This window comes from Theropithecus gelada, chromosome 4 (genome assembly GCF_003255815.1).
Source record: "Theropithecus gelada isolate Dixy chromosome 4, Tgel_1.0, whole genome shotgun sequence".
NCBI classification, from domain to species: domain Eukaryota; kingdom Metazoa; phylum Chordata; class Mammalia; order Primates; family Cercopithecidae; genus Theropithecus; species Theropithecus gelada.
This window is the reverse complement of record NC_037671.1, coordinates 37,010,812-37,030,160: the sequence shown is the minus strand read 5'-3', so window position 1 is coordinate 37,030,160 and position 19,349 is coordinate 37,010,812. Positions and strand designations below refer to the sequence as shown.

General features: G+C 45.3%; 1 protein-coding gene and 1 pseudogene across 3 annotated transcripts in view; one reads left to right on the top strand and one right to left on the bottom strand.

The window, feature by feature from the left end:
• Positions 1 to 562: 562 nt before the first annotated feature.
• LOC112622568 lies at positions 563 to 18,972 on the bottom strand (annotated as a pseudogene).
• Positions 18,709 to 19,349, top strand: part of C4H6orf106 (chromosome 4 C6orf106 homolog) — a 113,829-nt gene continuing 113,188 nt past the window's right edge. Inside the window, exon 1 of one of the 3 annotated variants that reach the window (XM_025382107.1) lies at positions 18,709 to 19,128. In XM_025382107.1, the coding sequence (XP_025237892.1) occupies positions 18,971 to 19,128 (158 nt within the window). In that variant the 5' untranslated portion in view covers positions 18,709 to 18,970. The remainder of the gene's footprint in view (positions 19,129 to 19,349) is intronic. The other 2 variants (XM_025382105.1, XM_025382108.1) reach the window with 2 other exon arrangements.

The following is a 19,349-nucleotide window of genomic DNA, read 5'->3' as shown; positions in this document are numbered from 1 at the left end:
TCCCTAAGTGCTAGGATTACAGGCATGAGCCACCACGCCCAGCCTAAGTTTCATGTTAACTATAGAAGGCAGGTATTAGGAAACAAGACTTAAAAGGGGTAATTAATTTATCTGATGTCACATGACTGGTAGGTGACAGGGAAGGATTTGAACTCAAGTCTATTCGACTTTAAGGGTCCTTTTGTTGGCCCAATGCTGAGCTGCATACATAATCTGTAGAAACTGCACTATATCAACTTTTTGTTTTTGTTTTCGTTATTTTGGAGAGAAGCAAGAATATTATTAATATTAGACTTTAATTTTACATCAACAACAACACTGTGTAACCAACAGCACAGGGAAGAGGTAGTGGAGAGAGAAGATGGTCTGGCTTCCTGTTCCTTAACTAGCCTTGACTTTAACAGCAGAGCCCAAGCAACCTAAGAGCACCTCACCTAGCCTCTTCATGAAGTGGGGAGAGATGGGAATTGGAAGTCAGAGGCTCATAACTTAAAGAAGGCTGATGGCAAGCCTGGGGAGAAGCCTGGAAATGAGGCAGGGGCTTTGGGCTGTGAGGAATCCCCTAGAGCAGGTCTTCGGCAGAGAACATGCCCCTGGCCCTGCCCAGGATGGATTCCTTGGTAGCATCATATGGGTGCTCCTTGGAGGGGATCTCCAGGATGACTGGGATGGAGCACTGGTAGGCATCCAAGGCGTGCCTCACCATCTCTGTAATGTACTGGTTGACGAAGATGATGCCAATGTCGTCCTGTTTAGAAACTGCCGGAAAGTGTCTTTGATCTCACTGATGGTTGTATGCTTCTTCACCACCAGGAAATTGGGATGGTAGTTCTCGTTAAGCTCCCCTATGCCACCTGGCAGGAAACCAGTCATCGTGTCCTGGTCTCCGAACTGTCTTTTTAGATGAGGAGTTGAGAACTGGAATGTACTTTTGTGTACATGAAAGTTATAGAGCTTGGCCAGGCACAGTGACTCACACCTGTAATCCCAGCACTTTGGGAGGCCGAGGCGGGCGGATCACCTGAGGTCAGGAGTTTGAGACCAGCCTGGCCAACATGGTGAAATCCTGTCTCTTCTAAAAATATAAAAATTAGCTGGGCATGGTGGCGCGTGCCTGTAGTCTCAGCTACTTGGGAGGCTGAAGCAGGAGAATCACTTGAACCAAGGAGGCAGAGGTTGCAATGCAATGAGCCTAGATCGTGCCACTGCACTCCAGCCTCAGTAACAGAGTGAGAGCCAGTCTCAAAAAAAAAAAAAAAAAATTTTATAGAGCTCAACTAAAAGTCTGGCGCTATGTTAATATGGGAGAGGTTGGGAGTGAGTGGGAGGTGTAGACAAAACAAGGTTGGCTGTCAGTTGATAATATTGAAGCTGGGTGACGCATACATGGGAGTGCGTATACTGTTTTATTCACTTTTTTGTTTGTTTCTTTGAGACAGGGACTTGTTCTGTCACCCGGGCTCTAGAGCAGTGGTATGATCACAGCTTGCTGCAGCATCAACCTCCCAGGTTCAAGCAATCCTCCCACCTCAGCCTCCTGAGTGGCTAGAACTACAGCTGTACACTACCGCACCCAGCTAATTTTTTTTTCTGTAAAGTTCTATTGAGTTAGTAAATTTTCCTTTTTCTTTTTTGTACAGATGAGGTTTCACCATGTTGCTCAAGCTGGTCTTGAACTTCTGGCCTCAAGCAATCCACCTGTCTTGGCCTCTCAAAGTGCTGGGATTACAGGCATGAGCCATTGTATCCAGGCTACTTTTTTTTTTTTTTAAATAAAATTTCTCTCTGTGCTCAGGATGGGATGCAATAGCATGATCATAGCTCACTGAAACTTTGAATTCTCAGGCTCAAGTGATCCCCCTGCATCAGCCTCCTGAGTACCTAGGACTATAGGCATGTACCACCACAACTGGCTAATTTAAAAAAATTTTTTTTTTTTTTTTGGTAGAGACAGGGTCTCTCAGCGGGGTGCAGTGGCTCACACCTGTAATCCCAGCACTTTCAGTGGCTGAGGCGGGCGGATCACCTAAGGTCAGGAGTTCGAGACCAGCCTGGCCAACATGGTGAAACTCCATCTCTACTAAAAATACAAAAATCAGCTTGGTGTGGTGGTGCACACCTGTAATCCCAGCTACTTGGGAGGCTGAGGCAGGAGAATCACTTGAACCCCAGAGGCAAAGTTTGCAATGAGCCCAAATTGCGCCACTGTACTCCAGCCTAGGAAACAAGTGCTAAACTCTGTCTCAAAATAAATAAATAAATTCCATAATAAAAAGTAACATACAATTTTTTTAAAAAAGGCTAGCATCATGTTTAATGACATATTCACAGATTTAGGTATTGAATGAATTTGGGTCTCTGATGTGAAAATCAAAACTTAGTAATACAGCATCTTTATAAAACACTTTATAGTTTGCAAAATATTTCCAAACTTTATCTCACAACTACTCTCAGAGGTAGATGGAGAGTACCTCTGAGATGATAATACTCCATTTCAGAGAAAAGAAAAGTGAAGTTCAAAGCAGTAGATCTGGGACTTTAACCCAGTTTTTAAACATGGAATTCAGTGATCTGCTCCTTTTATTCAAAATGGTTACAGCCCTATGCTTTTTCTGATTATAACAGTAAGCCTGGGAAACAGTGAGACCGTATCTCTACTTAAAAACAAACAAACAAAAAATGTAGCTAGGCATGGTGGTCTGCCCCTGAGATGGGAGGATCGCTTGAGCCCAAGTGTTTGAGATTATACTGAACCATGATCATGCCACTGCACTATGGCCTGGGGGACAGAATGAGACCCTGTCTCTAAAATAATAATATATGTATATAATTTTAAAACAATTTAAACAAATTACAAAGAAGAAAAATGTGACCCCACCACACAGAGATACGTATTGTTAACATTTTGTATATTATTCTTCAAAATTTTGTTCTTAATTTTTTTTTTTTTTTGAGATGGAGTCTCTCTGTTGCCCATGCGATTATTCTGACTCAGCCTCCCATGTAGCTGGGACTACAGGTGCACACCCCCATGCCCCACTAATTTTTGTTTTGTTTTGCTTTGTTTTTGACAGAATCTTGCAGTGTCGCCAGGCTGGAGTGCAGTGGCACGATCTCAGCTCAATGCAACCTCTGCCACCTGGGTTCAAGCGATTCTCCTGCCTCAGCTTCCCAAGTAGTGGGGACTACAGGCACAGGCCACCATGCCCAGCTAATTTTCTTATTTTTAGTAGAGACAGGGTTTCACTGTGTTGGCCAGGATGGTCTCTATCTCTTGTCCTCGAGATCTGCCTGCCTCGGCCTCCCAAAATGCTGGAATTACAGGTGTAAGCCACCATGCCCGGCCTGTTTTAAATTTCTTTTTACAAAAATAAACATATGACATAGTTTTGTAATCTTCTTTGTCCCTTGAACAATTATGTAGTTTAAACATGTGGCTGTGTCAATAAATTCAGATCTGCATTTATTACATGGCACTCTTGTAACTAGTTTAACTGATCTCCTTTTGTTAAGCATTTAGATGGTTTCCAATTTTTCAAAATTATGAACAATGGCAAAATAAACTTTCTCGTATCTTGACTCATTCATTATTACATTAGGATTCATGACTGGGAGTGGAAAATCTGGGTGAAAGCATTTAGAAGAATTTTGTAACATATTGCCACCAATCTCAGAAATGTATGGATTTATATTCTCAATCATCCAGTGGGGTATTTTTCCCCACCAATTCATAGTTGCTTTTCTTGAGACAAACGGAATTCAAACACACCAGTGAAAATACAGAGTTTAATTTGCTGACCTGTAATCAAGTTGAACTATTGAGCAAACCATTAATAAACGATTAACTGTGTTTGCTTAAAGTAATGATCTTCTGCCGGGCTCAGTGGTTTATGCCTGTAGTCCCAGCACTTTGGGAAGCTGAGGCAGGAGGATCGCTTGAGCACAGGAGTTCAAAACTAGCCTGGACACAAAGTGAGACCTTGTCTCTACCAAAAATCAAAAACTTAGCCAGACACGGTGGTACGCACCTGTGGTTCCAGCTACTTGAGTCCAGGAAGTGGAGGCTGCAGTAAGCCGAGATCGTGTCATTGCACTCCAGCCTGGGCGACAGAGTAAAACCTTGTTTCAAAAAAAAAAAGAGAAAGAAAAGAGAAGAAAAGAAATGGTAATGACCTTCAAGCTTTAATGTGCATTAGAATCACATGGTGATTCCTGGGCTCTATTTCAGACACACGGACTTATACTGCGGGGGTTGGGGCCCAAAAATGGGTTTTTTTTTTTTTTTTTTTTTTTTTTGAGACAGAGTCTTGCTCTGTCACTCAGGCTGGGGTGTAGTGGCCCAATCTCGCCTCACTGCAACCTTCACCTCCCAGGTTCAAATGATTCTCGTGTCTCAGCCTCCCAAGTAGCTGGGATTACAGGTGCCCACAACCATGGCTCATTTTTTAATGTTTGTTTTTAGTAGAGACGGGTTTTCAACCATATTAGCCAGGCTGGTCTCGAGCTCCTGGCCTCAAATAATCCACCCACCTCGGCCTCCCAAAGTGCTGAGATTATAGGCATGAGCTGTTGCGCCTGGCCAAGAATGGGCTTTTTGTTGTTGTTGTTTTTGAGACAGAGTTTCACTCTTGTCTCCCAGGCTGGAGTGCAGTGGCACGATCTCGTCTCACTGCAACATCCACCTCCTGGGTTCAAGCGATTCTCCTATCTCAGTCTCTCAAGTAGCTGGGATTACAGACTTGCACCACCACACCCAGCTAATTTTTGTATTTTTAGTAGAGAAGGCAGTTCGCCATGTTGGCCAGGCTGGTCTCAAACTTTTGACTTCAGGTGATCTGCCCACCTTGGCCTCCCAAAGTACTAGGATTACAAGCGTGAGCCACCATGCCTAGCCAAGAATGGGCTTTTTTTTTTTTTTTTTTCAGATGGAGTCTCGCTCTGTTGCCCAAGCTGGAGTGCAGTGGCGTGATCTTAGCTCACTGCAAGCTCCGCCTCCTGGGTTCACACCATTCTTCTTCCTCAGCCTCCCAAATAGCTGGGACTACAGGCGCCCGCCACCACACCTGGCTAATTTTTTTTTTTTTTTGGTATTTTTAGTAGAGGTGGGGTTTCACTGTGTTAGCTAGGATGGTCTCGATCTCCTGACCTCGTGATCTGCCTGCCTCAGCCTCCTAAAGTGCTGGAATTACGATGTCAGCCACCACGCCCGGCCAAGAATGGGCATTTTTAACAAGACCCACCGGCTCCCAAGTGACTGAGATTTAGGGAATTAGACTCTTGAGATACTAGCTTAACGATACACACAAGGATAGATGAACAGTGTGCTGATTATGGACTTGTTTAGCTTTTGGCCACATGAGGTCTGGTGAGAGAAAGGAAATATTCACTTATTCTCTCTACTCCTGACCTCTTCCACCTCATTCTGTCTCTGTCTCTCTGACACACAGAGACACACACACAGACACACACACACACTCTTTTTGGAGGAAATGAACATTTTACTTTTGGGGATGCCTTTACAGCAGGCTGCTATTATCAGTTACAAAGAGTTGCTTTCTAGTGATTCCTGTTTAGGGCTTTCTGTTTTGTTTTGATTTGCTTTCTTTTTCAAGCAGGCATCTTTGATGTTCCCAACCAGTTAAGCACCTGACAGTCAGTTGATTTTTCCTTTTCTGTAGAAACTCACTTTAAAGTATCCCAGAAGTTCTGCAGTGTGAGATTCGAGGAGATTGGAGGCAAATGAGTTCAGTGAAATTCTACGGGGCCTCTGAAAGGAGGCCCCTGGGTTGTCATCACTTGTTAGCATGGCCCTTCAAAATTCAAACTGGCTTTCCAGGCATTTTCCTTTCCAGGATAGCTCCCCTTTGCTAGCTTCAGGAAACAGCTTTTTAATTTTCTCCTTGAAGGTCTATTTTTGACACAAAGGCTTCATTTTTCATAGAACCCTGCAGCTTTTCTATGTTTGGAGGCCTGGCAAAGGCATCAGACATGTGACCCTCCTAGGCAGGTCTGCCCTTGAAAAATGTATGCTAAGGGGAAGGCTGAGCCCTTCTTTCTCCCTACCCAGATGCCTGCCTGGGCCCACTGCCGAGGACCCCGGCCAGCTGTCGCATGTCCAGCCAGAGCAGCATTACCCACGGTATGTAGAGCCGACCTGTGTCTCATCTTTTCAGGGTCAAGCTCATGCAGACAAGTTATTTTTCTGATAAGTGACTCCTATTACTGGGAAAGGACCAGATGAGTGCCATTTATCCTTAAAAAAAAACCCATATATATATATATATATATATATATATATATATATAAATAAAATTATTCATTCACAGACATTTTTCATTTATGCCAAATGTTTGTCTCTACCAGACGCAGTATACTTCATGGTAACAAAACCAAAGGGCCAATTAAAAAACAACACTTTGTTGAAATACAATTTACATGCAATAATATTCACCCATTTAAAGTGTACAGTTTGGCGGGGCGTAGTGGCTCATGCCTGTAATCCTAGCACTTTGGGAGGCAAAGGTGGGTGGATCACTTGAAGTCAGGAGTTCTAGACCAGCCTGGCCAACATGGCAAAATCCCATCTCTACTAAAAATACAAAAAAATTAGCCAGGTGTGGTGGTGTGCGCCTGTAATCCCAGCTACTTGGGAGGCTGAGCCTGGACAATTGCTTCAACCGGGCAGGTGGAGGTTCAGTGAACCAAGATTACACACTGCACTCCAGCCTGGGTGACAGAGCGAGACTCTGTCTCAAAAAAAAAAAAAGTGTACAGTTTGATGAGATTTGATAAACGCATATATCCATGTAACTGTTACCACAATTCAGATATAGAACAATTCCATTAACCCAACCCAAAAGATCCACTCATGCCCCTTCTCAGTCAATTCTCTGGGCCCCCTCTAAGCTCGCCTACAACTCCAGGCACCACTGGGGTCACTTTCCATCACTATAGCTCAGTTTTACCTATTCTTGAACTTCAAATAAGTGGAATTACACAGTGTATATTCCTTTGTGTCTGGCTTTTTTTGCTCAATATGTTTCTGAAATTCATCCATGTTGCTGTACCTATCAATAGTTTACTCCTTTCGATTGCTGAGTAGTATTCCATTGTATGGGCATATTACAATTTGTTTATCCATTTGCTTGTTGATGAGCATTTAGGTTGTTTCCATTACTTGAATACTGCAAATAAAACTGGTATGAATGGGCCGGGCTCAATGGCTCACGCCTGTAATCCCAGCACTTTGGGAGGCCAAGGCAGGCGGATCACCTGAGGTCAGGAGTTCAAGATCAGCCTGGCCAAAATAGTGAAACCCCATCTCTACTAAAAATACAAAAATTAGCCAGGTGCGGTACCACACGCCTGTAGTCCCAGATACTTGGGAGGCTGAGGCAGAGAACTGCTTGAACCCAGGGGGCGGAGGTTGCACTGAGCTGAGATCGCGCCACTGCACTCCAGCCTGGACAACAGAGCAAGACTCCATCTCAGAAAAAAAAAAAAACCCTGCTATGGATGTTCAAGTATTTGTATGGACATATGCTTTCATTTATTTTGAGTAAATAGATAGGAGCAGAATGTCTGGGTTTTATCGTAAGCATATGCTTAACTTTTAAAGAAATGGGGCATCAAAGCATGATGTAGACTGATTAAAAAAGGAAATAAAAAGAAATGGGACGGTTAAAAACATCTCATTTTTTGTTGTTAATTCTATATTATACGCCAAGAATGTCAACTCCTATTATATGTCAAGAATTCCAACTTTCTATTCTTATAGTTCATTTGGAAAGAGAACTGTTTTGAGTAAGAAGTCTGGGCCAGGACACCTTGACCTTGGGAGTTCAAGATCTGCCTGGGCAACATAGTGAGACCCTGTCTTTAAAAAAAAAAAAAAGAGTCATAAATCTAGGGCTTGGCGCAAGTCGCTTAGCTCTAGACCTGGATTTTGAAAAGGGGGTCATTTAGCTTTTTCAGAGCTTCGATTCCCTAATCTTTAAATTAGGGCTGATAATTTCTTATGACAATCAAAAATTGGAAGTAGTCTCAAACGTCATCAATAGGTCACTGGTCAAGTGAAACATATGCTTAAATTGGAATACTATATAATCATTAAAAATAATAATGGAGCTGGGTGCAGTGGCCCATGCCTGTAATCCTAGCACTTTGGGAGGCTGAGGCAGGAGGATTGTTTGAGCATAGGAGTTAAAGACCAGTTTGAGCATAGGAGTTAAAGACCAGTTTGAGCAACATAGTGAGATCTCATCTCTACAAAAAAATTTAAAAAGTAGCTGAGCTTGGTGGAGTGTACCTGTACTCCCAACTGCTCTAGAGACTGAGGTGGGAGGATCGCTTGAGCCCAGGAGGTCAAGGCTGCAGTGAGCCGTGATTGTGCCACTGCACTCCAGCCTGGGTGAAAGACCAAGATCCTGCCTCAAAAACAAAAACCAGAAAATAAACAAACAAAATAAAAATAAATATAAATAATGACATAAATATATATTTACTGATGTGGAAAGCTGTTGTCAGCATACTCTCAGTGAAAAAAAGCAGCCTAGAAAGGCAGAGTATGATCCCATTTAGTCAAATTATACAAATGGAGAAACAGATGAAAAACATATTTACTCAAATATTAACAGTGGTTATCTCTGAGTAGCAGGATTTAGGGTGATTTTTACTTTTTTTTTTTTTTTTTTAACAATTTCTATATTGCTTAATTTTAGTTGCAACAAGCATGTATGAGTCTTTCAAAAAAAAAATAAAGCTACTAAAAAACAAGCCAATGTAATTTGTTTCTCCTGAGAATGAGATAAGAGAATATATGGATATATTGAAAAACTATAAGGTATTACTAGTGACATGGCCAAAGAAAATAAAACATGGAAACAATGAAAAAATAAGGAAGGCCGGGCATGGCAGCTCACGCCTATAATCCCAGTGCTTTGGGAGGCCGAGGCGGACAGATCACTTTAGGTCAGGAGTTCGAGACCAGCCTGACCAACATGGAGAAACCCCACTTCTACTAAAAATATGAAAATTAGCTGGGAGTGGTGGCACGCGAATCCCAGCTACTCAGGAGGCTGAGGCAGGAGAATTGCTTGAACCCAGGAGATGGAGGTTGCGGTAGGCTGAGATTGTGCCATTGCTCTCCAGCCTCGGCAACAAGGGCGAAACTCCATCTCAAAAAAAAAAAAAGAAAAAAGGAAAAAGAAGGCAAAAAGTAAACTGTCAAGTGTTACATAAATTTAAGGTATTGGTATTTTTTTTTAAAGTTTGTTTTGTTTTGTTTTGTTTTTTGAGACAGACTCTCACTCTGTTGCCCAGGCTGGACAGCAGTAGCATGATCCTGGTTCATTGCAACCTCTGCCTCCCAGGTTCAAGCAATTCTCCTGCCTCAGCCTCCTGAGTAGCTGGGATTACAGGTGCGTGCCACCATTCCCAGCTAATCTTTGTGTTTTTAGTAGAGGTGGGGTTTCGCCATGGTGGCCAGGCTGGCCTTGGCCTCCCAAAGTACTGGGATTACAGGTGTGAGCCACTGTGCCCGGCCAAGGTATTGGCATTAGTATTTATTAGCTTAGTCTCCTCTAAAAGGATCTTGAAAAATCATCAAAGTAATCCCATAAAAGAAAGTAATGATGGCTCCTTACAAACACAAGTAGGCTGAACATAGTGAAAATGTAAAATCCTTAGGATTGAAAGAGGCTGGGTGCAGTGGCTCATGTCTATAATCCCAACACTTTGGGAGGCTGAAGCAGGAGGATTGCTTGAGGCCAGGAGTTCAAGGCCAACCTGGCCAACATAGCAAGACCCTGTCTCTATTATAAAAATAATAAAAATTTAAAAAAAAAAAAAAAAGGACTGAAAGAAATCTGGAGTAAAGAGAAAGGCACAGGTTTCTTTCTGACCCTTGGGTTAAATCTTGGCTTTCTCAACATCTGTGTCTCTTTGAACAGGGTATTTAAACTTTTAATTTCTATTTCCTGATCTGCAAATTGGAAAAATAATAATAATCTCATTTTGCTGTGAAGATTAAATGAACCAAAGTACTTAATGTGATGGACTCTGACACATTGGAGAGTTCATTAAATATTTGTTCCCTTTTTTCTCCTTTCGTTTCTTAACTTTACCTGAGATGCAGACAGCAAGATGTTGTACACATTGGAACCCAGCTGGTAAAAAAGAGTGAAGAGAATGATTATAATAAAAGGGGAGAGGCTCTGGGTTTTTGTTTTTGTTTTTTTAACATGAGGGAGAGATAAGGAGTTCATGTTTACTTGGAGGATATTTGACTTGGCAAACTAAAGGGGCCAAGAAGAGAAGGGGAAAAAAAAAGAAAAGAAGAATGGACTACTTCTGGATGTATCTAGGCCAAGGGACGTGAGATAAAGACAGTCAGGTTTTCGTCTGCATTCTCCATTCACCACAGTAGGAAAAAAGAGACCCAGGGTCTCATGCTTTACCCAGAAGAAAAAATAGTACAATAGGCTGGTGCCTGCCATTTGAGTATCTCTTGAGTAGGGCAGTAGGGTAGAAGAACTGGAAAAACCCCAAATGTGGGGGTCTGGTCCTTTCCCATCATGCTTTGGGAGGATATCGCAAGTGGAGGGTTGCTCTTCAACTTCACCTATTCACTTCCCAGAGAAAATATGCCCCCCCAGGGACAACTTAGACTGCATTAGCTTTTCCTGGAGTGACTTCTAGATATATTTTTGCATTCAGTATGGAAAACGGGAAGCAGCAAAAAGAGCCAGGGACTTGGCCAGGCGCAGTGGCTCACGCCTGCAATCCCAGCACTTTGGGAGGCTGAGGTGGGCAGATCACTTGAGGTCAGGAGTTTGAAACCAGCCTGGACAACATAGTGAAACCCTGTCTCTACTAAAAATACAAAAATTAGCCAGGTGTGGTGGCAGGCGCCTGGAATCCCAGCTACTTGGGAGGCTGAGGCAAGAGAGTCGCTTGAATCCGGGAGGCAGAGGTTGCAGTGAGCCAAGATGGCACCACTGTACTCCAGCCTAGGTGACAGAGTGAGACTCTGTTTCAAAATAAGTAAATAAGTAAATAAGAGCCAGGGTCTTGGAGAGGTTCAAAGCTTCTAAATGACTTTGTCGTAATGCTTTCCCTTACTAGCCTGTTCCTCAAACTCTGTGGAGGATCATCCAGGCCTCCTGAGTCGAGTCTCCTGGAAGGCATCTCTGGGCACCCCAACCTACCCTGTACTCTTCCCTCCTCCCAAGTCCTACAGCCTCGTTGTCTACTTCCCATTTGGCACTTGAACATATGCAGCTTTGCACGGTTGCCTGCCTTTATGTAGTTATTTATAGAAATGTATGTCCTTGTCTCTCCCAATGTCATGTAAGACTTTAATATTTTACATTTACAAATGCTTATGCCTACCTCATTGAAACCTCCATTCCTGGGAAACAAACACAGAATGGAAAGTTTGGCTTGTGCTAGTTGTAGCCATACATTAAATTCCAACCTTTTTTTTTTTTTTTTTGAGATGAGTCTCGCTCTGTCACCAGGCTGGAATGCAGTAGCATGATCTCGGCTCACTGCAACCTCAGACTCCTTGGTTCAAGTGATTCTCTTGCCTCAGCTTCCTGAGTAGCTGGGATTACAGGCATGTGCCACCACGCCCAGCTAATTTTTGGATTTTTAGTAGAGACAGGGTTTCACCACGTTGGCCAGGATGGTCTTGATCTCCTGACCTCAGGTGATCTGCCTGCCTTGGCCTCCCAAAGTGCTGGGATTACAGGCGTAGGTCACTGCACTCAGCTAGGTATCTTTTATCATTTAAGAATACGTTGCGAGGCTGAGTACGGTGGTTGATGCCTATAATCCCAGCACTCTGGGAGGCTGAGGCAGCAGGACTGCTCAAGCCCAGGAGTTCCAGCTGGAGTGAGTTATTTCGCCACTGCATTTCAGTCTTGGTGGAAAAGCAAGACCCCAAGTGTTTAAAAAAATTGACATGCAATTCTTACTTCCCAAATAAAAGCTTTAAAGATCGTCCACGTTAACGGAGATAATAGAGATAATTCTGTCTCATTATTCTTTCTTTTTTTTTTTTTTTGAGATGGAGTCTCACTCTGTCTCCCAGGCCGGAGTGCAGTGGCACAATTTTGGCTCACTGCACCTCTGCCTCCCGAGTTCAAGCAATTCTCCTACCTCAGCCTCCCGAGTAGCTGTAATTATAGGTGCGTGGCACCACACCCAGTTAATTTTTGTATTTTTAGTAGAGATGGGGTTTTGCCATGTGGGCCAGGCTGGTCTCAAACTCCTGACCTCAGGTGATCCGCCTGCCTCAGCCTCCTACAGTGCTGGGATTACAGGCATGAGCCACCACCCCTGGCCTCTGTCTCATGATTCTTAGTGGACCAGCCAGTTGAAACATTTTTATTTTATTTTATTTTGAGATAGGGTCTTGCTCCATTGCCCCAGGCTGGAGTGCAGTGGCACAATCTCTGCTCACTGCAGCCTTGACCTCCTCTGTTCAAGAGATCCTCCCACCTCAACCTCCCGAGTAGCTGGGATTACAGGCATGCACACCACCCCCAGTTAGTTGTTCTTATGTTTTATTTTTGTCTCGATATGTTGACAAGGGTGGTCTTGAGCTCCTGAGCTCAAGTGATCCTCCTGCCTTGGCCTCCCAAAGTGCTGGGATTACAGGTGTGAGCCACCTTCCCTGGTCCTATTTATTTATTTGGAGATGGAGTCTCCCTCTGTTGCCCAGGCTGGAATGTAAGAGTAGGTTCTCAGCTCACTACAATCTCCGCCTCCTAGGTTCAAGCGATTTTTCTGCCTCAGCCTCCTGAGTAGCTGGGATTACAGGCACACACCACCATGCTTGATTAATTTTTGTATTTTTAGTAGATACTAGGTTTCACCATCTTGGCCAGGCTGGTCTCAAACTCCTGACCTCAGGTGATCTGCCTGCCTGGGTCTTCCAAAGTGCTGGGATTACAGGCATGAGCCACTGCACACGGCCATATTTATTTATTTAAATACAGGAAAGTATAAAAAAGAAAATTAAAATTATTATTAATAATTCTCTATTAATATTTCCAATCTCTTGCTATGTGGATAAGTTCATATAGTGTACTAAATTACATACTGTTTTTTTTTTTTTTTTTTTGAGATGGAGTCTCGCTCTGTTGCCCAGGCTGGAGTGCTGTGGCCGGATCTCAGCTCACTGCAAGCTCCGCCTCCCGGGTTCCCGCCACTCTCCTGCCTCAGCCTCCCGAGTAGCTGGGACTACAGGTGCCCGCCACCTTGCCCGGCTAGTTTTTTGTATCTTTAGTAGAGATGGGGTTTCACCGTGTTAGCCAGGATGGTCTCGATCTCCTGACCTCGTGATCCGCCCGTCTCAGCCTCCCAAAGTGCTGGGATTACAGGCTTGAGCCACCACGCCCGGCCCATACTGTTTTCTTCACTTAACATAGCATAGGCAAATCGTATGATAAAAATTCTTCAACACATGCTTATTGTCAAAACTTGGAAAATGTAAAACAAACAAACAAACAGGGCCAGGTACAGGAGCTCACACCTGTAATCCCAGCACTTTGGGAGGCTTAGGCAGGAGGATAGCCTGAACCCAGGAGTTGGAAACCAGCCTGGAGAACATGCCAAAACCTTGTCTCTACAAAAAATACAAAAATTAGCTGGGGGTGGTGGCATGCACCTGTCGTCTCAGCTACTCTGGAGGCTGAGGTGGTAGGATCACTTGAGCCCAGGAGGTGGAGGATGCAGTGAACCGAGACTGCACTGTTGCACACTGCACACTCCAGCCTGGGCAACAGAGCTAGATGAAAGAAAAGAAAGAAAAAAAGAGGCCGGGCGCGGGCAGATCAGCACTTTGGGAGGCCGAGACGGGCAGATCACGAGGTCAGGAGATCGAGACCATGCTGGCGAACACGGTGAAACCCCGTCTCTACTAAAAAAAAAAAATACAAAAAAACTAGCTGGGTGTGGTGGCGGGCGCCTGTAGTCCCAGCTACTCGGGAGGCTGAGGCAGGAGAATGGCGTAAAACCCGGGAGGCGGAGCTTGCAGTGAGCTGAGATCCGGCCACTGCACTCCAGCCTGGGCAACAGAGCGAGACTCCGTCCCAAAAAAAAAAAAGAAAAGAAAGAGAGAGAGAAAAAGAGAGAGAGAGAGAAGACAGAGAGAGGGAAGGAAGGAAGGAGGGAGGCAGAGAAAGAGGGAGGGAGGGAGGGAAGGAAGGAATGAAGGAAGGAAGCAGGGAGGGAGGGAAGGAAGAAAGGAAGTAAGCAAGCAAGCAAGCAAGCAAGGGGAGGAAAGCTGGGCACAGAGGCTCATGCCTGTAATCCCAGCACTTTGGGAGGCCGAGGCGGGCGGATCACTTGAGATCAGGAATTTGAGACCAGCCTGGCCAACATGGCGAAACCCGTCTCTACAAAAAATATAAAAAGATTAGCTAGGCATGGTGGCTAATGCCTGTAATCCCAGCTACTCAGGAGACTGAGTGAGGCAGGAGAATTGCTTGAACCTGGGAGGCGGAGGTTGCAAGTTGCAGTGAGCACAGATCTTGTGACACTGCACTCCAGCCTTGGCAACAGAACGAGACTCTGTCTCAGAAAAAAATAAAAAATAAAGTAACAGTAAATAATAATTAAAGGTGGGCCTGGTAGCTCATGTCTGTAATCCTAGCACTTTGGGAGGACGAAGCGGGTGGATCACCTGAGGTCAGGAGTTAGAGACCAGAGATGGTGAAACTCTGTCTCTATCAAAAATACAAAAAAATTAGCTGGGCGTGGTAGCAGGCGCCTGTAGTCCCAGCTACTCGGGAGCTTTAGGCAGGAGAATCGCTTGAACCTGGGAGGCGGAGGTTGCAGTGAGCCGAGATCAGGCCACTGCACTCCAGCCTGGGCGACAGAGTGAGACTGTCTCAAAATAAATAAATAAAAATAATAATACTTATTATTTTTTGAGACACTCTTGCTCTGTCGCCCAGGCTGGAGTGCAATGGCAAGATCTTGGCTCACTGCGACCTCTGCCTTTCGGGTTCAAGCGATGATTCTCCTGCCTCAGCCTCCTGAGTAGCTGGGATTTCAGGCGCCCGCCACCATGCCTGACTAATTTTTTTCTTTTTTTTTGAGAGCAAGTTTTGCTCTTGTTGCCCAGGCTGGAGTGCAATGGCATGATCTCAGCTCACTGCAACCTCTGCCTTCCAGGTTCAAGTGATTCTCCAGCCTCAGCCTCCAGAGTAGCTGGGATTACAGGCATGCACCACCATGCCGGGCTAATTTTGTATTTTTAGTTGAAACGGAGTTTCTCCATGTTGGTCAGGCTGGTCTCGAACTCCTGACCTCAAGTGATCTGCTCGCCTTGGTCTCCCAAAGTACTGGAATTACAGGCATGAGCCACCAGGCCTGGCCAATTTTTTTTGCATTTTTTAGTAGAGATGGGGTTTCACCATGTTGGCCAGGCTGGTCTCGAACTCTTGACCTCATGTGATTCATCCACCTCAACCTCCCAAAGTGCTGGGATTACAGGCATGAGCCACCATGCTTGACCAATAGCGATATAATTTGACCTCACCAATAACATTTAAAGAAAATCATTGAAAATTTTATCCTTTTTTTAAAATAAAACAGTCTGCTTTCATGGGGACAAAAAATAAAAATAAAAAAATAAAAAATAACTACCAAGTTAATATACACTCACTGTAAACATTCAAGCAGTATAGAAACTTAACATAAAAGTAAACATTCCCCAAAGTTTGGGTTGCCAGAATTAGCAAATAAAAATAGAGGATACAAGTTAATGTATAGGATATATTTATACTAAAAAACCTTGTTTATGTAAAAATGTAAAAATATGTAAGAATGATATTGTATCTTTGTTTTAATTTGCATTTCTTATTCATGGAGTTTAAAATATTTTCATTCATTTTCCAGCCTTTTATATATTTTTAAGAGACAGTCTTGGCCGGGCAGGGTGACTCATGCCTGTAATCCCAGCACTTTGGGAGGCCGACGGCAGATCACCTGAAGTCAGGAGTTTCAGACCAGCCTGGCCAACATCGGTGAAAATCCGTCACTACCAAAAAATACAAAAATTAACCGGGCATGGTGGTGCACACCTGTGGTCTCTGCTACTCGCAAGGCTGAGGCAGGAGAATTGCTTGAACCTGGGAGGCAGAGGTTGCAACAAGCCGAGATCTCACCACTGCACTCCACCCTGGGCAACAGAGCAAGACTCCGCCTCAAAAAAAAAAAAAAAAAAAAAAGGGAGACTGAGTCTTGCTCAGGTGCCTAGGCTCCAGTGCAGTGGCACAATCACAGCTCACTGCAGCCTCAAACTCCTAGGCGCAGGCTATCTTCCTGCCTCAACTACCTGGAGCAGGTGGGACTACAGGTGCGTACCAGTTAACCCAGCTATTTTTAAAAATTTTTGGTAGAGATGGGGTCTTGCTACACTGCCTGCCCAGGCTGGTCTCAAACTCTTGGCCTCAAGTGCTCCTCCCACCTTGGACTCCTTATTGATCTTTTTATTTTTATATGTAACTTTAAAAATTTTTTTGAGACAGCATCTCCTGTCACCCAGGCTGGAGTGCAGTGGCAGGAACATGGCTCACTGCAGCCTCAACTTCCTGGGCTCAAATGATCCTCCCTCCTCAGTCTCCCATGTAGCTGGGACCATGGGTGAGCACTACCACGCAGGATTAATTTTTAAATTTTTTGTGGTGTGGTGGTCTCACCATGTTGCTCAGGCTGGTCTCGAATTCCTGGACATAAGCTATCCTCCCACCTCCTCATTGATCTTAATAGCTTTTTATTTATTACATAAAAATACTAGGGCACAGTGGCTCACGCCTGCAATCCCAACACTTAGGGAGGCCAAGGGAGGAGGATCCCTCAAGCCCAGAAGTTTGAGATCAGCCAGGGCAACACAGTGAGACCCTGTCTCTACAGAAGGTTGAAAAAACAACATTAGCCGGTCATAGTGGCGCCCACTTGTAGTTCCAATTTCCTGGGGGAGCTGAGGTGGGAGGATTACTTGATCCCAGGAGTTCAAGGCTGCAGTGAGCCATGATCCTGCCATTGCACTCCAGCCTGGGCAACAGAACAAGATCTTGTCTGAAAAAAAAAAATTTTTTTTGAATTATGTAGAGCGTTTAGGTGTGGGTTAAGACCTTAGTACTGTATGCGACTGACCGAGAGTTTTGAATTTTTCCCTAAATCAGCATTCTAATGGAGTCACCAGGTTCCAATAATATCGTCTTTTGGATCCTTGGTCAACACAATTTTCATCCATGGATACTGCAAGTTAAAACACTTTCTAGAAGTCTATGGTCCTAACATCAAATTAGTTCTTGGGTCAACTTTGTAATTTTTGTGTAAGGTCCCAATTGAACTTAATGTAGAAAGGGAATGTAGCAGGGTATAGTGAATGGAGTGCTAAACTGGGCGTTTGGAACCCCCTTTCCAGCTGTGTAATCTTGGGTGAATCATTTCCTCTCTATCCATTTCAATGTCTTCATCTGTAGAATGGGGAGGTTGGACTCGACAGTGTCAGTTCCTTTTAGTTATTGAGATTTTTATAATCGTTCTGTCTCTATTGCACCATCCAAAAGATTAGGACAAAACATGTTCATCTCTGAGTCCCAAATATGCATGGCTCCAGAACCTTAAAAAGCCACTGTAGTTTACTCTCTTTTGGTAGTGGGACAGAGGAATGGGTTCCCTTTCCAAAACATCCTGGCCCCCGACACATTACTACTTATTCCAGCTGTTTTTGAAATTGTGGGAAACACACTTCATAAGGAACCAGAAATCTGGGTTCTAGTTTTGCTGCTCTGTATTTCTGGACAACGCACGTAAGCTTACTTCCCTACAGAAGACCATTTCTCACTCATCCCCCCCCACCCCTCCCCACCTTAGATCTAGCAGTGCTGGGCAATTCGCGGTGTTTCAAAAACATTTCCTAACAGAAGAGGGCAGACAAGACAGTCTCTTTACTTCCTTTCTCATTCTTTGACAGACCTTGACCGGGAAGGTGTACAGTATATACAGAAATACTTTGTCTTCTATTTTAAATACAGAACAAGGCATGCTAAATTCTCATGACTTTATTTTGATAGGGTTGTTCCTGACAGAGTGGGTGGAAGGTTATGTGTGGTGTTCTTTTAGACCTGTGATGGATGTTTGCATCAAGACCTTTTTTATTTTCCGGAGACACGATACTACCGTTGCATAACACAAACAGAACCGATAAACGGTAGTAATAGCAAAGAGTGCCCGGGAACCAAGGCTTTAAGGCAGCATCCCTCTGGGAAAGCGGCTCTTCAAACACGTCCTTCAAGCGTGAGTGGCAGACTCCTGGCTGGGAGGGCTGAGTCCTGAGTGCACTTTGCTACTTGACCTTGCCACTGTCTCCCTCTCCCGTGACTTCAGTTTTCTCACCTGCAAAATGGTAGAGTTGTCATAAACGAAAATCCCTGAACTTCTCCCGCAGCCCCAGGCTTTAACAGCTCTCCTTGAAGGTGGGGACGGGGCGGAGTAATGGTCTGGACAGAAACTCCCCCACACGGCTGGACCATCTCTTTCCTCCTTCCTACTTTTCGCCCCCTCGCCCCGCCCCGGTGAGGTCACGCGGGGACGTCACGAGTTTGTGACGACACTAAGGGACGGGCCTCCGGGAGAGGAAGGGGCGGGGCCTAGGCTGGCGACGCTTGCGCAGTGGGCGCGGCGCGGGAGGAGGCGGAGGCGGCGGAGTGGCGAGAGGCGAGAGGCGGCGGAGGCGGCGGAGCTGGGGGGGGGGGGGGGGGGGGGGGGAGGGAGTGAGTGGCAGAGTGAGTTTACCCCTATGAGACTGTGAGAGGCCCGGGGCCTACCTCAAAGGAGCGGGGTCACGACGCTAGCTAGCAGCGGGCCCCCTCCCGGTCCCCGGGCCCGGCGGCGCGGCGGCGGCTCGGTTGTGAGGAGGCGGGGAAGCGGGTGTCCGGGCCCCGCCATGGAGGGCATGGACGTGGACCTGGACCCGGAGCTGATGCAGAAGTTCAGCTGCCTGGGCACCACCGACAAGGACGTGCTCATCTCCGAGTTCCAGAGGCTGCTCGGCTTCCAGCTCAATCCTGCCGGTTGCGCCTTCTTCCTGGACATGACCAACTGGTGAGCCGGCCCCGCCGTGCCAGCGCTGGCAGCGGCCTCGGGGCCCCTAGGGGAAGGGAAGGGACTCTCGAGCTCGGCGGCAGGGCGAGCCAGGCGGGTACTGAGGGCCACCCCCTTCCCGGGACAGGTAGGACAAGTGGGGGAGCACCGGGGGCATAGGAAGAATTTGAGGGCTGAGCAGGGCTAGAGGAGAGTTAGGGGCCACGGAGGCAGAAGGGGCG